Here is a 24,032-nt window from a genome sequence, read left to right as displayed (position 1 = left end):
CTTATATAACATCTTTTACAAATTTCTGCGATTGCTGTTCAGAATTTCAAGTATACACACTTTAACATTAGAAGCTGTCAAACTCTTTGTGTTAAACACTGCCTCTTTGTGTTAAACACACATTTTTAGCTGGTAAACTTTACTCTCATTTTAAATGTGTGTCGTCTACTCTTTCTTCTCCCCTCATTTCCTCCTATAGAGAAGTATAACTTCCTTGGCATCAGCATCGTGGGTCAGAGTAATGAGAGAGGTGACGGTGGGATCTACATTGGCTCCATCATGAAGGGTGGAGCCGTAGCAGCCGACGGACGCATCGAGCCAGGCGATATGCTACTCCAGGTCTGCATGTGCTCTTCCAGTCTTACAATCTATTTATATCCACTGGGCATATTAGTCAGGCCATATTTGTTTATATTTGGAGGCTACTTTGCAAAATTTGCCAAGTCTTGTTTTTGGTAATAATATATAAGTTCAGATATAAATTCATAAATCTGGACTTGTAATGTTTGTAGTTTCATAGTTAATTATGCAGGGGAACTTTGCGCATAAAAAGAGCCCTGAAACCAGGTAGTCATCGACTTACGACCGATCGACTTTACGTCCGTCTGGTTATGACTGGCAAGTGTTTCCCAGCTGAGTTAGCTGAGCGTACGACAGTTTCCGCCCCAGCTCCCGGCAGCGCCTCTCGCTGCGTACAACAGTTTCTGCCCCAGCTCCAGGCACATGCGCAGTCTCTCTCGCGCTCCCTCGCGCACTCCATCATACAGTTTCCGCCCCAGCTCCAGGCACATGCGCAGTGTCTCTCGCGCACTCCGTCATATAGTTTCCGCCCCAGCTCCAGGCACATGTGCAGTCTCTCTCGCGCGCCCTCGCACACTCCGTCATACAGTTTCCGCCCCAGCTCCAGGCACATGTGCAGTCTCTCTCGCGCGCCCTCGCACACTCCGTCATACAGTTTCCGCCCCAGCTCCAGGCACATGTGCAGTCTCTCTCGCGCACCCTTGTGCACTGCATCATACAGTTTCCGCCCCAGCTCCAGGCACATGTGCAGTCTCTCTCGCACACCCTCGTGCACTCTGTCATACAGTTTCCGCCCCAGCTCCTGGTTTATGAAACGAGCAAATGCTCCCGCCAGCCCGAGCGCTGCAACAGCTGATGATGACGTAGACGACCCACAGCCATGCACCAGTGATGCCAGCGGTCACTAAATTTTGTATTTTGCTATGTTTTACATTTGTATTTTGGTATGTTTCAAACTAAATTGTTTTCTATTTTTCACACCTGTATTTCGTATTTTTTGTTTTGCACATATTAAACGAATTGTACTGTACGCAGTGTAGTATGCAGTGTTTGACTTAAACCAAATAATGAGCCAAGGTAATGAAATAAGAAAATGTTGATAAAATAAGACTTTAAGATGATTACAATATCATTACACATCACAATATACTTACATTCATTTGACATAGGCCGACTTACGACCAGATCGGTTTACGACCGGTCAGTCGTAACCAAACGCAGTTGTAAGTCGACGACTACCTGTATAGGAAATTGGTATAAAAGTATTACATCATTAATATGCATTTATTATATCCATAATAGGTGTTATTTGTGGCACACAACCTTTTTACTCAGGTCAAAAGCATGGTTCATACATTAGATACTCATTTAACCCTAAAAGGACCTAAACTACTGAGTGGGATCAGTTTGAACCATCAGAGGTGGTGTGGTGTGCTGCTCAGTCTATTCAACTGACATAACTTTTTGCTTTTGGGAGTTTGTTACTCTATAGATTCTTTATCTAAAAGTATGTTTGTTTCAAGATTGATGAAAAAAAAAAGTGTTGAACAAGGTGACTGGTTTTCTGTTGGGGTCCCATAACTCTGTGAGATTTGTTGCAAAAATATTTCAGCAAGTTAGTCGCTTCTTTGTGTATCTATCTTTGCCTATCTGTATGTTTGCATGCTTGTCTCAGATGTCTGCCATAATTAAGAATATAACTTTTTTTTATTATTATTATTATTATTTTTTTTTTTTACAAATTGTAGATAACTAGTGAACCTGTTATAGAGTTACTGAAATGTCTGATGCTTATCTGTCCATGTACTCTCCATACAGAACAACAGACAGTCCAGCAGATACAGAGGAAACTGACGTTGTCTAGTTGTGAAAGTGACATTGTTTACTTTTGAAAATAGTTCAGTGGCTGTTCTGGTCATAATATGTGTTACCAATAACTGCTTTTATCTTCATGTTTTGTGTTTGAATCCTTAGGCAAAGTGTTACTTCTTGATGTAGTTTGGACATAAAACAGAAACTGCGAGCAGCTTAGTAATAAATATATCTCAGAAATTTCTGAAATGAGAGATTGTGAGCTGAGTTCTGGAATGTAGATAAGCTATAAATATTCTCAAGTTCTGTAGCAATAGTGTAAAATATTTCTGGCTTTTTTATGTTCTCTATGTACTTAATATCATGTAAATATATGATTTCTATTCACATAAAGTTAGTAAATGGATCATTTTTTAAAAAAAATACAGTTGCTATAATGGACTTAAGTGACACGGATATATGGTTTGTTTGGTTTTTTTTACGTTTTTACATGCGATATTTAGCATTTCATTTTTTTGGTGAAAATGGTGATTGCTGACATTACAACAAGTAAAAATAATTTGTTTGGGATGTAAATAAAGGGTTAATACTGAGAAACCAGACTTGGCAAATTTTGCAAAGTAGGTTACATATGTTCCCTGACTATATACAGTCTTTATATATATATATATATATATATATATATATATATATATATATATATATATATATGCATGCTTAGTGGACTTATTAGGTACACCTACCATGTACCTGCACTCAGTGGCCATTTTATCAGCTAAGCATACCATAGATGTTGCCTTGTAGATCTACAATCAGAGACTGCAGCTCATCTGTTGTGTTCCACATTTTGTCTCCTATCCATCAGAACAAACGGAACACCACAGGATTACTGCTGAGCAGACATTATTTGGATGTTGAGTACCAGTGACAGTGCTCGAAACTAACGGTGTCCCGGGGACCATAAAAAATGTCATCGGGACACAAAATTATCATATCTGGGACAATCCCGGGACAATGGAAAAAAATAGATCTAGAAAAAAAGTTCTACATTAATATTATTTACAAAGCCGTAACACATACGTAGACATTCACCTAATTTGTCAATTTTAATTTTAAAACGTTAACAGCGAAAAATACATAGTAGCTACACTTTCGATGCACCTGCATCCGTAGGCTACAGAGCAGCGCATTCTGTTCTAGAATCTTCGGCCGGTGTCCGCATTATATGGACTTGGAATGGAATTGCTACCGCACACGCTGCGCCGACTCTTGCCAGAACAAAAATGCTTAAGTGGTTGAAGCGGACCGACCGCGGGGAAGAAACTGAAAGCCCAGACATAACGTCTCCGGGACCTTCAGGATCCAAAGTGTCATCGCCTGGTCTGCAGGCAACGCTAGCAACTGAATGAACTTAATGAACACTGTTAGACACGTTATAAAATACAACAGGAATGATGTGGATGATATTGACGGAAGATACCGTTCAACAGAATAAGTGAGTTTTCTTGGTGTCTTTCTAGTTCAGAAAGTTGTCAGTCAGCAGCACAACTAGGCTAGGACCTGGCACTATGTTGATGTTGCTAACATTTGCACCCATGTTTCGGCAGCGAAAGTTCATAAAATGGATAACGGAAAGTTCATAAAAATGGATAACGGAAAGTTCATAAAAATGGATAACGGTAATGGTGAAAATTATAAGTTGGCCTTATAAGTGCCAACAGATATTCAAGGTATAAGTAGATGAAATGAACATAAAAGGGGTCTTATTTTCAACTAAAGTGTACTGCAGATGTAGGGAGTTGAAACATTTTCTGAATGAGCTAGTTGGCCCCTTTAAATAAACGGGTATCTATTCATACAGTGAGATCGCCAAAGTTTAATAAACTGAAAATGCAATAACTGTAATTTTGAAGTAGATGATGTATAGGACATGTGTCGCTTGTGTCTTGTGTCTTTGTGTCTTTGAACCCTTTATATCATTTTTACAATAAAAATGATATAAAGGGTTCAAAATCGCATAGTTACAAATATAATAGTAACTTCATATGATAATATTAACCACTGGTTATTTCAAAGAGGAAAAAAATGGGGACACTATTGCTTCCATTCGGGACAATACAGCACAGAATTCGGGACCACTGGGGGACACAAAGAAAAAAAATTAATTTCGAGCCCTGACCAGTGACACTGTCTGGCTGTGTTGCCAAACATTTTATATCTCTGTGTCACTGGTCATCTGAAAGACATTCTCAGAAAATTCAACCGAGAGCAGTTCTCGGGACAGAAACTAATAAAATGCACTATATGGCCAAAGGTTTGTGGACACCTGATCATCCCACCCATATGTAGCATGTGCACAAAGTGAGCTCCATAAACACATGGTTTGCCAAGGCTGAAGTGGAAGAACTTGAGTGTCCAGTACAGGACCTTGAACCCACTGAAAATATTTGAGATGAACTGGAATGCTGACTGCACCCCAGACCTCTTGGAATTAGTGCCTGCATACACCAAAATCTAATGAAAGGTCTTCCCAAAAGAGTGGAGGTTATTACAGCAGCAAAAGGGGACTAAATTTGGAACCTTGAGGTTCTGAATATATATATATATATATATATATATATATATATATATATATATATATATATATATGGGAATGATGGTTGGGTGTCCACCAACTTTTAGCCATATAGTGCATGTTTAACATGGACATTGTGTGTGCACAGTGTATACAATTCCCAACAACACTGCTGCACCTGATAACACTTGTACCATCACAATACACTACTGTCTTATTGTGTTCAGAATGATCCACCACCAAATTATATTTGGTCGTTTATTATTAATTATGTATACTGAATATAATTATAACTGTGTTGAAATTCTGATTTAAAATTAAAAATCAAATGCATAAAATCACAGGCATGTTGATTGATAACATGCTAGACATGCTGATGAACTGAGTGGACATTTTGAGACACTCGAGCTCTAGAAGATGTAAATATTTTTCAGAAAAACAGGTATTAAACAGCAACATTCCTTATCCCTGGGATGGTATCAAGTGTACATCTTTTGTAACTTCACTATGTCTGTTTTACCTGGAAAGGTGCATATAGTGTACTAGGTATATAATGATTCACCCAATTCACAATTTGATTCAGTTCATGATATTGTGTTCACAGTTCAATTTTCCCATGATATTTTTGAAAAAAAAAATTAAATGAAGAAAATTTTATGACCAAAAAAAGCAACATTTATTTTCATATTCTTTATCAACTTTAATATTCCTTTTGTTAAATTAATTTTAAAAAAATTTCGTTCAATTTTCTTAATAACAAACAATAATTATTTTACCCACATTTGTAAAGGATGGAGTAAAATATAGTGGCCTATTAACTAAAATATTTATTTTATTAAAAATGAAAAAATGCAATAAGTAACTGATGCCCTGAAAATCTTTTAAGTTAACAGTCAGTGGTGAATATCACAGCAATGATATTGCATACAGCTGAAAGGAAATGTAGGGTTTATGTCTGAGAAAGTTTTAAAGGAATACGCTAATGTTTCTGGATCATGTTAACACAAGATCAACAAAAATTCTTTGGTTCAGAACTTGTTATATAAAATAGAGGTCTAGGGTCTATCTTAGTAAGCACAAATATAGTACTCTGTCTGCTAGGCATGTAAGAATTCACCTAATTCTCAATTCGATTTCCCCATGATATTTTTAAAAAATTAAAAAAAAAATTATTAAAATGAATATTTTATTAAAAAATGCACCATTATTTTTCGATTCTTTATCAACTTATTGCATTTTCCTAATAACCAAAAATAATTATTTACCCAGAATTGTAAAGGAGTAAAATATAATGGCCTATTAAATAAAATATACCTTTTATTAAAAATGAAAAAAATGTAATAACAAATGGGTCTTTAGTTAATAAACGTTTATCAACATTTGTACTACCTCCATTTGCTTCACTTTTCTTTAGCTTTCAGCAGTCTGTAAAAAGAGCTCTGATTTCTGATTGAATCTATTTGTACAACCAATCACACAACAGCTCTTTCCCATTTTAGGTCTGGGTTTGTTTGGTTTTTTTGGTGGTTTTTTTTGTGTGTGTGTGTGTGTGTTAGATTAGATTAGATTAGATTAGATTAGATTAGATTAGATTAGATTAGATTAGATTAGATTAGATTAGATAAAACTTTATTGATCCCTTAGGGCGGGTTCCCTCAGGGAAATTAAGATTCCAGCAGCATCATTACAGATAAACAGAGAAAATAAATAAAGAAAACTTCTAGATAAATTAAAATAAATTATTTACATATACAAATATAAAAAGAATAAGATATGGGGAAGGGGGGTGGCGGCAGGAGAGATATTGCACTTTATATTGCACATTATATTGCACATTGTCCGGTATTGCTTATTGTTAGGCTAGGCTACTGCTCCTTCCTGTCCTCCTGTTACACCCCCACCCCCCACCCCCCGAGAGGAGTTGTACAGTCTGATGGCGTGAGGGACAAAGGAGTTTTTGAGTCTGTTCATCCTGCACTTGGGAAGGAGCATTCTGTCACTGAACAGGTTCCTCTGGTTGCTGATGATGGTGTGTAGAGGGTGACTGGCATCATCCATGATGTTCAATAGTTTGTCCATAGACCTCTTCTCTGCCACCGTCACCAGAGAGTCCAGCTTCATCCCGACCACAGAGCCGGCCCGCCTGATCAGTTTGTCCAGACTGGATGTGTCCTTCTTGGATGTGCTGCCCCCCCAGCACACCATGGTGTAAAACAGGACACTGGTGACCACAGACTGATCGAACATCCACAGGAGTTTCCTGTAGATGTTAAAGGACCGTAGCCTCCTAAAGAAGTATAGCCTGCTCTGTCCCTTCCTGTATAAGTGATTGGTGTTGCAAGTCCAGTCCAGCTTGCTGTCCAGCCACAGCCCGAGGTACTTGTAGGAATCCACAGCCTCCACCTCGACTCCCTCGATCAGAACCAGTTGTGACCTTGGTCTTGACCTCCCAAAGTCAATGACCAGCTCCTTGGTCTTCAAGGTGTTGAGCTGCAGATGGTTCCTGTTGCACCACACAGCAAAGTCCCTCACCAGGCTCCTATACTCCTCCTCTCTGTCGTCACTGATACACCTAACGATGGCTGTGTCATCGGCAAACTTCTGAATGTGACACAGCTCCGAGTTTTAGCAGAATTCCGCGGTGTACAGGGTGAAGAGAAGAGGGGCCAGCACCATGCCCTGGGGTGCTCCGGTGCTGCTAATCACAGTGTCAGACGTGATGTCCTTCAGCCTGACGTACTGCGGCCTGTCAGTGAGGTAGCTGGAGATCCAGGTGACCAGGCAGGGGTCCACTCGCATCCTGTTCAGTTTGTCCTGAAGCAATAGGGGCTGGATGGTGTTGAAGGCACTCGAGAAGTCCAAGAAGAGGATCCTCACTGTGCTATTTCCCTTATCCAGATGTGAGTGGGCTCGGTGTAGCAGGTAGAGGATGGCGTCTTCTACACCGACACCTGCCCGGTACGCAAACTTCAGACAGTCCTGGGCATGTTGTACCTGGGGTCTGAGGAGGCTGAGGAAGAGCCGCTCCAACGTCTTCATCAGATGTGAAGTGAGTGCCACCGGTCGGAAGTCGTTCAGCTCACTGGGCTGATTATTTTTGAGAACTGGAATGATACATGATGTCTTCCAGAGGGTTGGCACTCTCCCCAGCTGCAGGCTGAGGTTGAAGATGCGTTGGAGTGGTTCACCAAGTTCAGCAGCACAGGTCTTCAGTAGTTGGGGACACACCTTGTCCGGGCCTGCTGCTTTCCTGGGGTGAAGCTTCCTCAGTTGACCTCTGACCTGGTCTGCAGTAATGCATGGAGGAGTCTGTGTTGAGGAGGGGGAGGAGGGGGCTGCTGTGATGACTGGGGGGAGGTGTGTTGAGGGAAGAAGGAGAGATAGCTGCAGTGAGGGAGAGGGTGGGGGGGACGTGGGCTGGTTGAACCGATTGAAAAAGTAATTCAACTCATTCGCCCTCTCCACTGTCCCCTCAACGACTCTGGTTTTTATATTGTGACCTGTGATGGTTTTCACACCTTCCCAGACCTCCCTCATGCTGTTCTCCTTCAGCTTCTGCTCCACCTTTCTCCTGTAGCTGTCCTTAGCTTCCCTCACACAGTGTTTTACCTCCTGCTGTGCTGCTTTCATTGCCTCCCTATCCCTGCTCCTGAAGGCGGCCTTCTTCCTGTTGAGGACAGCTTTGACTTCTTGTGTTACCCATGGCTTGTTATTAGGGTAACACCATACAGTCTTAGCAGGGGAGACCACGTCTGCACAGAAGTTAAGGTAATCCGTCAGACAGCATGTCAGCCCTTCTATGTCCTCATGTCCATGATGTCATAACAGTCCCTGAGGGCATCTTCCATTTCAGGGGACCACCTCCTGATGGAGCTAGTTGCTGCAGGCTGCCTTTGAACCAGGGGGGTGTACTTCGGCTGTAGAAGAACCAGGTTGTGGTCAGACTTCCCTAGTGGGGGGAGGGGTGTGACTCTGTATGCATCCCTCATATTAGCATACAGCAGGTCAATTGTCCTGTTGTTCCTTGGTGGACAATCCACAGCCTGGTAAAAAGCACCCAAAGTAGAGTCCAAAGTAGCATGATTAAAGTCCCCAGAAATGATGATAAATGCCTCAGGGTGCTGTGTCTGCAGCCTTGCTGTGACAGAGTGAATCCTCTCACATGCAGCAGCTGCATCTGCCCTCGGAGGGATGTAAACACAGATGGTGATCACGTGACTGAACTCCCTCAGCAGATAATATGGCCGCAGGCTAATGGCTAGCAGCTCCAAGTCCAGGCAACATAAAACTGTCTTTACGAAGATATGTCCCAGGTTACACCAGCGGTTGTTCATATAAATGATGAGTCCCCCACCTTTGCTTTTCCCGCATGTGTTAGTGTCTCTGTTGGCTCTCACAGCAGAGAATCCCCGCAGGTCCACGTTAGTGTCTGGTACAAGGTGTGTTAGCCATGTCTCCGTAAAGATAAATAAGCTGCTCTCTGGGTAAATCTGCTGGTTGTTCAGAGCGGAAAGCTCGTCGACTTTATTTGGCAGCGAGTTCACATTCCCCATGATAACGGAGAGAATGGATGGTTTGTAGTGCTGCCGGTTGTCCGCTAACCTAGCCTTTAGCTTAGCTCCAGCCTTGCAGCCCCTGGTTTTCCTCCTCAGCTCAGCCGGGATGGGGTGTCGTATCCTGGCTCGTCCCATTGTTTTCAGGGCCAGCAGCTCCTCTCTCGAATAAGAGAGAAAACTGGCTCCTGGTTGCGTGTTAAAGTTAAATATATCCATGTTATATAGTAAAACACACTATGTCTTCGTAAGAAGAGCAGAAAAGTAAAAAAAAAAGGTGGAAAAGAAGAGGTTTAAAGAGCTAAAAACTACAGAGCTACTGGAGAGGCAGCCGTCTCACACAGCGCTCATACGTTTAATTGGGGCATTAGAGCTGTGTTACTTTCGACCTATGGTGAAGTCACGTTATTGCATTCCCTTCTGTCTAAACAACACAATTACTGTGAGGAAAAACTGAGATTATGCAGCCTGATAATAATTGAGATTCATTTTATTTCAATGATTAGAATCGTCATAAATTTGTATCATAATTTGTCTTCGCATGATATGTTACATGCCTATAGTGTACCTTTATTTTAATTACCTTTACTCGAATAGGTAATTATGGTAAATTATAGACCTTAAGTCCTTTTTAAAAACATTTCTTGTCTGCTTTGTTTTAGGTGAACGACATTAACTTTGAGAACATGAGCAATGACGATGCCGTGAGGGTCTTGAGAGAAATAGTGCACAAACCAGGGTAAGTGACACATGAGCCCTTAAAAATAGTAGCATTGTTAGTGTGTGTTGTGTGGTAAGACTGTGTGCTGACTGAAGGGATGGGTGTTGTAGTTTTTTTTTTTTAATTATTTGTTTATTAATTTATTTATTTTGCAGCCCTATCACGCTGACTGTGGCCAAGTGTTGGGACCCAAATCCCCGCAGCTGCTTTACCTTGCCTCGCAGTGAGTTGTCATAAACGTGTAGTCCAGGATGAACATATTCAGTGTCATTATGTGTCAGCATTTCTTACTCCCTAGTTTTAGTAATCACCAGTGTGATTTTGTGGAGTTTGGAAGGGTGGTTTGAACAACCAGGCTGTCAGATATTTCACCTGAAAATGAAATATTAAGCAAGTACAATGTCCTTTTTTCACTCTTTCACTCCGTGTGTTTATGTTCAGGTGAACCAATCCGCCCAATTGATCCTGCTGCCTGGGTGTCTCACACCGCTGCAATGACTGGGGCATACCCAGTGTATGGCCTGAGCCCTTCAATGAGCACCATCACCTCCACCAGCTCCTCCATCACCAGCTCAATTCCAGAGACTGAACGTAAGGGGGAAACCCTTCCTCACTGTAATACAGTACAGAGAAATCTGTAAAGAGTATTTTTCATGCTAAAATTGTTAGATCAGTGACTCTGGTTGAAGCTGCTTATATATGGTACATAGTTCAGATTAGATGTAAGAACAAACAGAAGAGACATTTGCTGGAAGCAGACTGCTGCATTATGTCATGATGTACTGGGAGGAGGTTTGGTTGTCACATGGGGTTTGGAGTCATGAATGCATTTATACTAGTAGAAAGTCAGGCTGAAGTGGTTTTGGTAATGTATCCTGATACTTTGATACTTACACTATCATTTTATGTAGATCGCCTTGATACAGATAATCAGATGCATAACTCAACCGGCTGAAGGTAACTGATGCTATAATCAGTAACAAAGCTCTTTTACCAAATCATTAGTTCAGACGTGTCAAGACTAGAACTCTATGGCCAGTCACCTTGAATTGCTACTGAGAAACAATTCACAAAGATAATGACAGCGATGTTCATTAACACCTGACACAATAGATCTGAAAAGGCTGAAATGTAGCACCTCAGAGGCACTTATAAAGGTTATGACTTATTGTGGTGATTTCATACTGAACTAAATTTGTTGATAAAGGCTCAACGCCTGTGGATTTTAAGTTCCTCCCAATGACTCATCTCACTCACATGCCTGTTGCTCTCTTCACTGCTTTTGCTCTTAATATTTACAGGCTTCGAGGACTTCCATTTGTCCATTCACAGTGATATGGCAACTGTTGCTAAAGCAATGGCATCTCCAGAATCAGGGCTGGAGGTGCGAGACCGGATGTGGCTGAAAATAACCATCCCAAACGCCTTTATAGGTAACCTCATGCTGCTCCTTGGGGATTAAGTAATGAGGGGAAAACTCAGACTGATATTAAAAATTTAGACTAAGCATATGAGAAATCTTTAAAGCTTGGGACGAGCCATTTCTTATCCGTAACTCTTGTCCTAGACTTCTCTGGAAACTCCTCTTACCTTATTTTCTGAACATTAAGTTGCTTTGACATATAAAGATGCACCACCCTAAATTCTGTCTGCTCAGGGAATAAATTCATATACTGGATGTGTCTTTTGTGTCCAAAGGCTGATAATTTTCCAGAAAAGTCTTATGTAAGGAATAAAATACAACAGGGCTTGCTTTCATAGAAATATAATCAATTATGAGGTTATGTGATGCAAAGCAGATTTACTGTTACCAACACAACTGTGATTATTTTTTTTAATAACAACACGTCTCTAAGTGTTTTTATTCTTCTTATAACACAGCAACTTGTGAGCACTAAAAAATTTTTTTTATTATTTATCAAAGATCTTCACTGCATATGTGTTATGGAAGGGATAACATACAGTGAGTTAGTCAAGCATCCTGGTCCTGGACATTATCCCACTTATTACATGGCTATTTACTAAAGTTATAATACATACTCAATTACTCAATTCTGATTGGTCAATCAAGGAGGGCTTTTTTCCTTAACACAGGGCCGTATTTCTGAAATACTGTTGGCTAGTTTGTTGCTTGGTTACGGTTACAAAAATTAGCAAATTTTGTCAACAAAATGGCTGAATCTGCTGACTCAGCAATGCTGCGTTTCGCTATATTTGACGAAGAAACGATAAACCAATTGAAAGCTGCAAGCAAAAATGAAAATACCAAAAAAAAAGTAAGAATTTTTGGCTTTCCGTGTTTAAGAAATGGGCCGCAGAAAGACAAATAAATGACTAGTAGCATATGAATGCTGTGAGTTAGACAAGGTGCTATCGCAGTTTTATGCAGAAGTGAGGAAAGAAAATGGGGAAAACTACGAACCAGACTCTCTTAAAGTAATGCAGGCAGCACTGGATCGGCATCTGAGACAAGAGAAATATCCGGGATCGATCCTGAAAGATGTTAAAATCCTGTCCAAAATCCTCGTGTCGTGTTGCCATGTCATGATGAAAGACGCTTTAGAAACTGATTCAAACGTGCAAGATAGTCTTGCACCCTGATTGGTTCAGAAAACGTGAATGATAAATGTTGTGAACTTGAATGGCTTTTGAAGTATGAATTTGGCCCTATATATTATAAACAAGTAATCTTATGGTTCCTCGTAAAATTAAGGATCAATTTCACTCGTGATTTCGAAGTTTTGAAATTGCCCTCGTCGTTTTGTGACTCGGGCAATTTTCAAAACTTCGAAATCACTCGTGAAATTAATCCTTAATTTTACTCGGCCCCATACGATTACCTATACAAATCGATCATTTGACAAAAAATATTGACTTAGAAATAATTTTATTGATTTAAAAATGATTTTATTGCTTCCACTAATGACGTGGTCTATAGCAATGGTCTGTTATTCATAGCAACAGTCTGTGATACGGAAATAAAAGACAGTAGAACGCCATAATTAACCAATCAGAATCAAGTATTTAACAAAGCTGTGGAATAACTGTTTATAGTTACAATTAATGTTGTGGAATGACCACAAAACAAGTTAGTTCCTTACGTTATAAGATATAAACAGTTGTGTCACCAGCCTCTCTTTTTTCTCTTTATTGTAGTTAAGACAAAAAAGCAGCTTGTCGTGTTGCAGAAAAATCAGAATTGAGAATTCAGTACTGCAGAGGTATAAGCCTAAACATCACACATTGCTGAGCTCTGATTGAAAGATAATGCCGACCAGAGAACCATTCTACTAGCTTAGTTTTAGCATGCACACTCTACTGTAGTGTCATTATGATTCTTAGCACTGCCCTGCATGTATTGCACAACCCCGATTCCAAAACAGTTGGGACAAAGTACAAATTGTAAATAAAAACAGAATGCAATGATGTGGAAGTTTCAAAATTCCATATTTTATTCAGAATAGAACGTAGATGACATATCAAATGTTTAAACTGAGAAAATGTATCATTTAAAGAGAAAAATTAGGTGATTTTGAATTTCATGACAACAACACCTCAAAAAAGTTGGGACAAGGCTATGTTTACCACTGTGAGACATCCCCTTTTCTCTTTACAACAGTCTGTAAACGTCTGGGGACTGAGGAGACAAGTTGCTCAAGTTTAGTGATAGGAATGTTAACCCATTCTTGTCTAATGTAGGATTCTAGTTGCTCAACTGTCTTAGGTCTTTTTTGTCGTATCTTCCGTTTTATGATGCGCCAAATGTTTTCTATGGGTGAAAGATCTGGAATGCAGGCTGGCCAGTTCAGTACCTGGACCCTTCTTCTAGGCAGCCATGATGCTGTAATTGATGCAGTATGTGGTTTGGCATTGTCATGTTGGAAAATGCAAGGTCTTCCCTGAAAGAGACGTTGTCTGGATGGGAGCATATGTTGCTCTAGAACCTGGATATACCTTTCAGCATTGATGGTGTCTTTCCAGATGTGTAAGCTGCCCATGCCACACGCACTAATGCAACCCCATACCATCAGAGATGCAGGCTTCTGAACTGAGCGCTGACAACAACTTGGGTCGTCCTTCTCCTCTTTAGTCCGAATGACACGGCGTCCCTGATTTCCATAAAGAACTTCAAATTTTGATTCGTCTGACCACAGAACAGTTTTCCACTTTGCCACAGTCCATTTTAAATGAGCCTTGGCCCAGAGAAGACGTCTGCGCTTCTGGATCATGTTTAGATACGGCTTCTTCTTTGAACTATAGAGTTTTAGCTGGCAACGGTGGATGGCATGGTGAATTGTGTTCACAGATAATGTTCTCTGGAAATATTCCTGAACCCATTTTGTGATTTCCAATACAGAAGCATGCCTGTATGTGATGCAGTGCCGTCTAATGGCCCTTTTCCACTACCCTTTTTCAGCTCACTTCAGCTCGCTTCAGCTCACTTCAGCCCGACACGGCTCGCGTTTCGACTACCAAAAACCAGCACGACTCAGCTCGTTTCAGCCCTGCTTAGCCCCTAAAACTCGCACCGTTTTGGAGTGGGGCTGAAGCGAGCCAAACCGTGCCGAGTGAGGCTGGAGGCGTGAGCAGACACTCCCCTGTGCACTGATTGGTGAGGAGGAGTGTCCTCACATGCCCACACACGCCCCGCGAGCGCGCTGGGATCTGTAAACACCGTAAACCCGGAAGAAGAATAATTATGAATTACGAGAATTTCTGAAGCCTTATGCGCCTCGCCTCATCTATACGCTCTTGCCAGTATCTGTTGGCGTTGTCGGTGACAACAAGCCACAGCACCAAGACCAGCAAACACTAACGACACCATGTCCTCCATGTTTATTGTTTACTATCCGGGTCGTGAGACTACCGCTTAAAAGCTCACTGAATCAGTGACATACAGAGCATCGTGGACGAGTTCGCGGAGCGCAAGGCTCGTCGTATGCCCTTCAAATAATGCGCGCAGTAGGCTATTGATGTTTTATTATGAGCCATGTACAGTATGTCGCCTAATGTTTTTTTGTTTGAGTTACATGTTCGTTTGAAGGACTTAATGTACAAAATAACATAGTTGCACCCCGGAGTGTTGAAATTGGTAAACACAGTGCATTCAGTGAGGTTTGCACCGCCCTCCTTTTATTTCTGACTCTTCCTGTCACCGTTGCAACCTCTGAGCGCTCATTCGTATGCCCTTCAAATAATGTGCGCAGTATAGGCTACTGATGTTTTATTATGAGCCATGTACAGTATCCTAATGTTTTTTGTTTCTGAGTTACATGTTCGTTTGAAGGACTTGATGTACTAAATAACATAGTTGCACCCGGTAGTGTTGAAATTGGTAAACACCGCAGTTGCGGACATTTTGTAGCCTAAAATGATGTTATGATAAGCTTTAATAAAATGCCCGGTCATTTGCCCCGCCCCCGGCCCGGCTCTGACTTGTTCCGCCACTGTCACTGATGTCACTGTTTGCGCTGCTTAACGACATCACGTGACGTCCACCCACTTTCGCTAACTCCACCCAATGTGTCCACCCACTTCCAGCCAGCACGGTTCAGCGCGGTTGTAGTCGAAATGCAACTTCAATAGCCCCGCTCAGCTCGACTCGGCACGGCACGGCTCAGCCGCGTTTGTAGTGGAAAAGCGGCATAAGGGCCCGAAGATCACGGGCACCCAGTATGGTTTTCCGGCCTTGACCCTTGCGCACAGAGATTCTTCCAGATTCTCTGAATCTTTTGATGATATTATGCACTGTAGATGATGATATGTTCAAACTCTTTGCAATTTTACACTGTCGAACTCCTTTCTGATATTGCTCCACTATTTGTCGGCACAGAATTAGGGGGATTGGTGATCCTCTTCCCATCTTTACTTCTGAGAGCCGCTGCCACTCCAAGATGCTCTTTTTATACCCAGTCATGTTAATGACCTATTGCCAGTTGATCTAATGAGTTGCAATTTGGTCCTCCAGCTGTTCCTTTTTTGTACCTTTTAACTTTTCCAGCCTCTTATTGCCCGTGTCCCAACTTTTTTGAGATGTGTTGCTGTCATGAAATTTCAAATGAGCCAATATTTGGCATGAAATTTCAAAATGTCTCACTTTCGACATTTGATATGTTGTCTATGTTCTATTGTGAATACAATATCAGTTTTTGAGATTTGTAAATAATTGTATTCCATTTTTATTTACAATTTGTACTTTGTCCCAACTTTTTTGGAATCGGGGTTGTAAAACTTTTTTGGAATCGGGGGTGTGAGCATAGTGTTTATTGTGAAAGGTGGTATTTGATGTTTTTCTCCTTCCCTAGGTTCAGATGTGGTGGACTGGCTCTATCATCATGTGGAAGGTTTCACAGACCGGCGCGAAGCACGGAAGTATGCGAGCAACTTGCTGAAGGCTGGCTACATTCGCCACACTGTCAACAAAATCACCTTCTCCGAGCAGTGCTATTATATTTTTGGAGACCTCTGTGGCAGTGAGTTTCATCTGCTTTCTTTTTCACAGCTCTTTGTACATCTTCTGGGTTGTTGTTGTTTAATTCTCTTTTTCTCTCAGATATGGCTAATCTCTCCTTGCACGATCATGACGGTTCGAGTGCATCTGACCAGGACACTCTTGCCCCCCTGCCCCACCCAGGAGCTGCTCCATGGCCCTTTGCTTTCCCTTATCAGTACCCCCTCCCTCAGCCCTACAGTCCCCACCCAGTGCAAGACCAAGCCTACAGCTACACAGGAGGAGGAGGAGGAGGAGGCAGCGGTGGCAGCCCACACAGTGAAGGTGAGACTGAACACCATCCTACAGTTGAGAATTATTTAATCTGTTAAGTCAAGGATGGTGTGGTTGTAATCATGGCTGTACTTTACTTTTCCATCAAAAAGCACATTTAGACTGTAATCTCAGCATTAATATCAAAATATAAAAAGGGCAACATAGAAAAGTTGTGTGCTTTGGATTAAGACATTAAAATGAATACAACATTTTATACAGTACACAGTGTGCCTTGCAGTTTTCTCTCTGTAATGACCGTATAAATATCTCTAAAACTTTTACTTCAGTCATAAGAAACATAATGAATCTATAACCATGATGCTCTGCTGTTTTGTAGTAATGAAGAACAAAACTACTGCTATGTCCTATATTACTATAATCTCAATGAAAAATACAAATTTTACCAAATGGAAAATTGCCTTAAGTGCAGTTGCTCCTGTTGTGATGATGCTGATTTCCGTGAGTGTCTGAGGGTTTTTTGTTTTGTTTTGTTTTGTTTTTTGGCCTCAAACTCACTGTAGTATACTTTCACATGTAGTTCTCTCTTCCCAGAATCCTTTGCTCCATGTAGCAAGTCACCGTTTTCGATGTTAGCACTTCCAAAAACAATCCACAACAATTCAGTGGCATCCTTGGCCATAGGTCTTAACTTGTAAGTGTAGTTATAGTTTAAACTCTTTTGACCGAGCCATTCCGTTCTTGTATGGTTACTCCTTTGTAAGAGACCATGAAGGAAAGAAAAGGTAAGGCATATTCTATTCAGAGCTTCCACATATAACACACAGATGAAGAAAAGGTTCAAGATGTGTTTCAAAAGGATCATTAACAGTGAATTTGAGGAGGTTTTGCTCCACAGAAAGCTAGCAGGTAGTGGTCACATACTTTCAAAGCAAAAACAATAAATCGGATTCTGGGAAGGGTGAGCTGGCCCCTTTAAGACACAAGTATCTACAGTATATTGCATTCGTATTTGCTGGCTGTAAGAAGTCAATGTTCTTTTTTTTTTTTTTTTTTTTTTTACAAATGTGCAGTCCATTGCAAAATCACTATTATGAAATGGATAGTTTTAGTTGTAAAATCTGACTGGGTGAGCCGTTGTAAAATCCTTGATATGTGCACACCTGTAATAATTAATAAAACCAAATAATAAACCAATAAATCTGTTACATTACAGCCATTGTTCTATCTATATACATAATGCCCTAATTATTTTCTCTTATGTTGCTTAGCAACAAATGATTATTAATTTTATTGTGTGTTCGAAGAATATCAAAATATGTATAACAAATTTTTATTTGTTTGTTTGTTTGTTTGTTGGGGGCGGGGCACTTTCTCCCCAATTTGGTCGCCTGCAAATTCCTCCCAATCAGCCAGCTCTCCCCTATCATATGATGACGACCAATTGGGAAGGATGAATGCTAGTACAGGCGTCCAAGACACATAAAGCCAGTCAACTACTCCCCCCCCCCCAAACTGCTGCTCATGCTGCATCACAGGGCAGTATAACAGACTCGGAGGAACGTGCTTATCTGTCCTCTTCTGCATACATAAGCTCAGAGACACTGACGATTGGTTAGTGTCGCTGTGATTGACATGGGAGAGAGAGAGAGCATGCCAGATAGCAGTCAGTTTTCCTCCCTTGGCTCCCAGCCATGGATGTCACCTGTTCAAGCAAAAAAGTACATGATTAGGCAGTGTTGCTCTGATTGACAAGTGTCTGCATTTTTTGCATTCTTGCATGTTACTCGCACTGTTACTAACTGTGCTACTTGTGCTCCTCTTTTCTTGTCTCCTTTTTTCCTCATTTGTAGGGAGTCGCAGCAGCGGTTCAAACCGCAGTGGTAATAAGGCTGGTGCGTTGGAGACAAAGTCAGGCGGTAGTGGTAGTGAGACTGAAAAAAGAGAGAAGGCGCCTAGTGAGCGCTCAGCAGCCCCCCCTAGTGAGCACAGTATCCACAGCGCCCACAGCGCTCTTTCACAAGGCCAAAACTCATCGTACGGACCTCCTGCAACTGCCGCACCAGGTTCTCCCCCAGGCCGAGACCTGGCATCAGTGCCCCCCGAACTCACAGCATCCCGCCAGTCCTTCCGCATGGCCATGGGCAACCCCAGCGAGTTCTTCGTAGACGTCATGTGATGCACTTCAGGTGACTAATAGACACCTGACACTCATGCGGATAGAGAGATTTCTGGAAAATGTGCTAAGTACCCTTGTAAGTGATGAAGACAAGGGCTGCCAAGTGTTCTATTGCATTGTCCCTCCCGTGTCCTGTGACTTGTACTTTCTTCAGTGAAGAAGACTGGGATTGATGGAGCTTGTATCCCTGTGCCCTACAGAGGCTCTGTGGGATAGAGGGATGGGCTCAGAGTGGCATGAATACTTTCTGTGTGGTGTCCATTTTTTATGTCCTGCATTTCTGTCTGGCTTTTTCCTTTTGCATAGTTTCTTAATCTCATCAAGAGCCGTTTTTATCAAAGATTACAAAACAGAGACCAGGGAGAGGGAAGATGGAGGTAGTGCCTCTCTCTGTGGCTTTTACTTTTAAAGGATGAAGTGAAATACTTTCATAAAAATACAAATGAAAAAAATGCTAACATGAGAAACTATAGACAATTGTTTTATTTTTGACTTGTCTTCTTGTACATTCTCTGTCAGTAATCATATGAAGAGTGGGAAAGAGAGGGAGTGTTTTAATTAAACAGTGTTTTAATTACAGTGGGGTCTCAGGGGTGGGAGTTCTCCTACTAGAGGCCCCTTATTTGTTCTTAAAATCAGACCAACGGGGTCTAAGATGTTTACTGTATTACAAATAAATGTGATTAGGTAACCTATATGTATGTAGAAAAAGTCTCCTTGTGTACCAATTATTTGTTTATGAATGCAGTTTTGATGTTATAGCACACAACCAGAGCCTACAAGAAAATTTAAATGTTACTAAAAACCATCATAAATCATTTGTCCAAATTATTAATAGAGTACTTTAACCGAATTGAAGTACAGAATACAACTATAATAGAAACAACTCCCAATGGTCTACTCTCACAACTTAAGTACCTACTAGAGGAAGAATCACTGTTTTGTTTTTTCCTGGGTTTGATTACAATATCACAATCAGTTTTGCACATTCAAATAGCAATATGCGCAGTAGGCTGTGTACGCTTTAGATACTACCATTTATCAGAACAGGCCACGCCCATGCCAAATTAGGAGCGTCAGAATGTTCTGTTATTTTAGGAGCCTCAGTGTAATTTAAATACTGGCTAAAAACCATGAGTTATTAAGTAAATTGGTATTCATATTTTGTCTTTATTTATTTGGATGTCAGAAAGATAATTTCGGATCCAGACTAAGCATCTGTTCAGACTCACTTTTCATCACGATAACGGAAATAATTGAAACTTGAAACCCTAACTTTTTTTTTTTAATCTACAGGTTTATTGTATGTTCTTCCAGAAGGATTAAAACACACACACACAAAGAAACCACTTGTATTGTATATAACTAAATATTAGCACACATCTAAACATTAAAATCACATAAATGTGACCCTATTAGATTAATGTGTAACGTGTCAAGTTAAAAAAAAATTCAGACTAGTGATTTTTAAAATTAAAAATAAAATTTTGATTAATATTCTGGGTTTAATTACCAGAGTAGAGATTGTCTTAGTGCAGAATTAATCACTTTTTTAATTTGTTAATGAACTGACTGAACTGCAGACTGTGAGGCAAATCTGTGACCCCTTCCATGTCCTTCTCTTTCTTACTCTTCCAAAAGCAATGCGTCACATAAATCTGTCTGTTTTATCAATTACATTAACATCCTGTATTTTTGCAGTCTAATGGTTCTTTGTATTTCTGTAAACTCATTTTTTTTTCCAAAATACATTTATCACAGGTTTTTAATGATTAGAAACTGATGCTGTTTAGTATCAAATGGTTCAATATTAATAATCGCTGTACACTGTTTTATGCCAAAACAAATTGTTTTTATTTATAAACATAGTTTTATTGCCAACATGTTGTATTTGGGGACTCTGTCTTTTCAATGTGTCATGTGTCCAAAGTATCAATTTTACAACGCCAATTCCAAAAAAGTTGGGACACTGTGTAAACCATAAATAAAAGCAGAATGCGATGATTGGCAAATCACAGAAACCCTATGTTTCATAGAAAATAGTACAAAGACACCATATCAAATGTTAAAACTGAGAAATTTTATTGTTTGTTGAAAAATATATGCTCATTTTGAATCTGATGTCAGCAAGACGTTTCAGAAAAGTTGGGACGGAGGCGTGTTTACCACTGTGTTGCATCACCTCTACTTTTAACAACACTCTGTAGTGTAAACATTTGGGAACTAAAGAGATCAATTGCTGTAGTTTTGAAAGAGAAATGTTGTCCCATTCTCCCCTGATATACAATTTCAGTTGCTCAACAGCAACTGTCTCCTTTGTCATATTTTGCACTTCATAATGCAGCAAATGTTTTAAACAGGAGACAGGGCTGGACTGCAGCAGGCCAGTTTAGCTCTTACTCTTAGTACAGAGCCATACAGTTTTAATATGTGCAGAAAGCAGTTTGGTGTTGTCTTGCTGAAAGAAGGAAGACCTTCCCTGAAAAAGACTTTGTCTGGATGGCAGCATATTGCTCTGAAATGTGTTTATATCATTCAGCATTAATGATGCCTTCCCAGATGTACACGCTCCCCATGTCATGTGCACTAATGCCCCCTCATACCATCACGGATGCTGGGTTTTGAACTATGCACTGATAACAACTCTTCTCTTTAGCCTGGAGGATGCTGGGTCCATGATTTCTAAAAATAAATTCTACTTTTGATTCGTCAGACCTCGGGACAGTTTTCTACTTCGCCTCAGTCCATCGTAAAAGACCTCGGGCCCAGAGAAGGGGGCGGGGTTTCTGGATATTGTTTATATCTGGTTTTAACTTGCATTTGTGGATGCAGTAATGAAGTGTTTTCACAGACGATGGTTTTCTGAAGTGTTTCTGAGCCCATACAGTGATTTCCACTACAGACACGTGTCTGCTTTTAATGCAGTGTCTCCTGAGGGCCTGAAGATCACAGGCATCCAATGTCAGTTTTCAGCCTTGTCTCTTGCATACAGAGATTTCTCCAGATTCTCTGAATCTTTTAATGACATTATGGACCATAGATGATGTGAGCCACAAATTCTTTGGAGTTTTACATTGAGAATGTTTCGTTATTCTTAAATTGTTGCACTGTTTGCCCACACAATCTTTCACAGAGCGGTGAACCCCGCCCCATCTTTACTTCTGATAGACTCTGCTTCTGGGGCGGCACGGTGGTGTAGTGGTTAGTGCTGTCGCCTCACAGCAAGAAGGTCCGGGTTCGAGCCCCGTGGCCGGCAAGGGCCTTTCTGTGTGGAATTTGCATGTTCTCCCCGTGTCCGCGTGGGTTTCCTCCGGGTGCTCCGGTTTCCCCCACAGTCCAAAGACATGCAGGTTAGGTTAACTGGTGACTCTAAATTGACCATAGGTGTGAATGTGAGTGTGAATGGTTGTCTGTGTCTATGTGTCAGCCCTATGATGACCTGGCGACTTGTCCAGGGTGTACCCTGCCTTTCGCCCGTAGTCAGCTGGGATAGGCTCCAGCTTGCCTGCGACCCTGTAGAAGGATAAAGCGGCTAGAGATACAGTAATGAGATGAGATGAGACTCTGCTTCTCTGGGATGCTCTTTTTATACCCAATCATCTTACTGACCTGCTGACAATTAACCAGCCTTTTTTTTTTCACAATACACAACTTTTTCAGTCTTTTGTTGTCCCTGTCCCAACTTTTCTGAAACATGTTACTGACATCAAATTCAAAATGAGCAAACATTTTTCAAAAAACAATAAAATTTCTCAGTTTCAACATTTGATATGTTGCCTCTGTACTATTTTCAATGAAATATAGGGTCTCCATGATTTGCAAATCTTCACATTATGTTTTTATTTATGTTTTACACAGTGTCCCAACTTTTTTGGAATTGGAGTTGTAGGTAAGTATTGTGTTACACACACACACACACACACACACACAGAGATCAGCCATAACATGATGACCACTGACAGGTGAAGTAAAGAACATTGATTATCTCATTACAATATCACTTGTCAAGGGGTGGGATATATTAAGCAGCAAGAGAACAGTCAGTTCTTGAAGTTGATGTGTTGGTAGCAGGAAAAATGGGCAAGTGTAAAGATCTGAGCAACTTTGACAAGGGCCAAATTGTGATGGCTCAGTAACTAGGTCTGAGCATCTCCAAAATAGCACATCTTGTTCAAAAGTGAATGCTGGCTAAAACCGAAAGCTGTCTGCATTAACTGTTTCAGCAGTTTGTGCTACAGTAATTCTTCTGTGGAATTGGACCACATGGGCTAGCCTTTGTGGCCCATGTGAATCAATGAACCTTCGATATCCATGACCCTGTCACCGGTTTACCAGTTGGCCTTCCTTGGACCACTTTTGGTAGATACTAACCACTGCATACCAGGAACACCCCACAAGATGTGCCATTTTGGAGATGCTCAGAACCAGTCATCTAGCCATCACAATTTAGCCCTTGTCAGAGTCACTCAGATCCTTGCGCTTAACCATTTTTCCTGCTTCCAACACATCAACTTTGAGAACTGACTGTTCTCTTGCTTCCTAATATATCCCACCCCCTGACAGGTACCATTTGTAATGAGATAATCAATGTTATTCACTTCACCTGTCAGTGTTTTTAATGTTATGGCTGACTGGTGTATATAAAGACACATGTTTGTATCGGTCATGTTGCTGCCTTGCAGGGCCCAGAGTTCCCATTTTGAATCTGAGCTTGGCTTACCATATCAAGACCAAAAGATGAGGAGTTTTGGCAGGCATACTACTGGTTACCAGGTGGCCAATATCAAAGCCCGGTCTAGATGGATTTTTAATTTATTAAGCCAATACCTGTTTTCTGTACAAGCTTGCTTAATCAATTATTTTGTTTTAAAGGATGAGTGAGTTGAGGGGAAGCATCTTTAAAATTCAGCTGGACTTGGTCGAGCTGGAATATGTGCTGACTGAGACAAGTCGGAATGCGAATGCTATCGAGTCCAAGACGAGTCCAAAACAATACGGGGGAATAAAAACTTCTCAAGTCTGAGAACGGCCTCGAGTGCTACAGCCCTGGTTACTTTCAGTATGGAATTTTGCATGTTCTCTTCCAGTTTGCAGGGGTTTCCTCCAGGTTCCTTGGCTTCCTTCCACCTCTCAGAAACATGCCAGTAGGTGTTTGGGTTACATTAAAT

The 24,032-nt window shown here is 40.9% G+C and overlaps 1 protein-coding gene across 1 annotated transcript in view; it reads left to right on the top strand.

Moving 5' to 3' along the window:
* Positions 1-20,745, top strand: part of LOC132887802 (segment polarity protein dishevelled homolog DVL-3) — a 174,013-nt gene extending 153,268 nt beyond the window's left edge. The window contains exons 8-15 of the mRNA XM_060923448.1: positions 200-339; positions 9,903-9,979; positions 10,117-10,184; positions 10,403-10,552; positions 11,263-11,394; positions 16,267-16,434; positions 16,515-16,736; positions 18,539-20,745. Coding sequence (XP_060779431.1) covers positions 200-339; positions 9,903-9,979; positions 10,117-10,184; positions 10,403-10,552; positions 11,263-11,394; positions 16,267-16,434; positions 16,515-16,736; positions 18,539-18,864 — 1,283 coding nt within the window. The 3' untranslated portion in view covers positions 18,865-20,745. The remainder of the gene's footprint in view (positions 1-199; positions 340-9,902; positions 9,980-10,116; positions 10,185-10,402; positions 10,553-11,262; positions 11,395-16,266; positions 16,435-16,514; positions 16,737-18,538) is intronic.
* Positions 20,746-24,032: the final 3,287 nt, after the last annotated feature.

Source organism: Neoarius graeffei, chromosome 6 (genome assembly GCF_027579695.1).
Source record: "Neoarius graeffei isolate fNeoGra1 chromosome 6, fNeoGra1.pri, whole genome shotgun sequence".
In the NCBI taxonomy this organism is placed as follows: Eukaryota; Metazoa; Chordata; class Actinopteri; order Siluriformes; family Ariidae; genus Neoarius; species Neoarius graeffei.
This window is presented reverse-complemented; position numbering and strand designations above follow the sequence as displayed.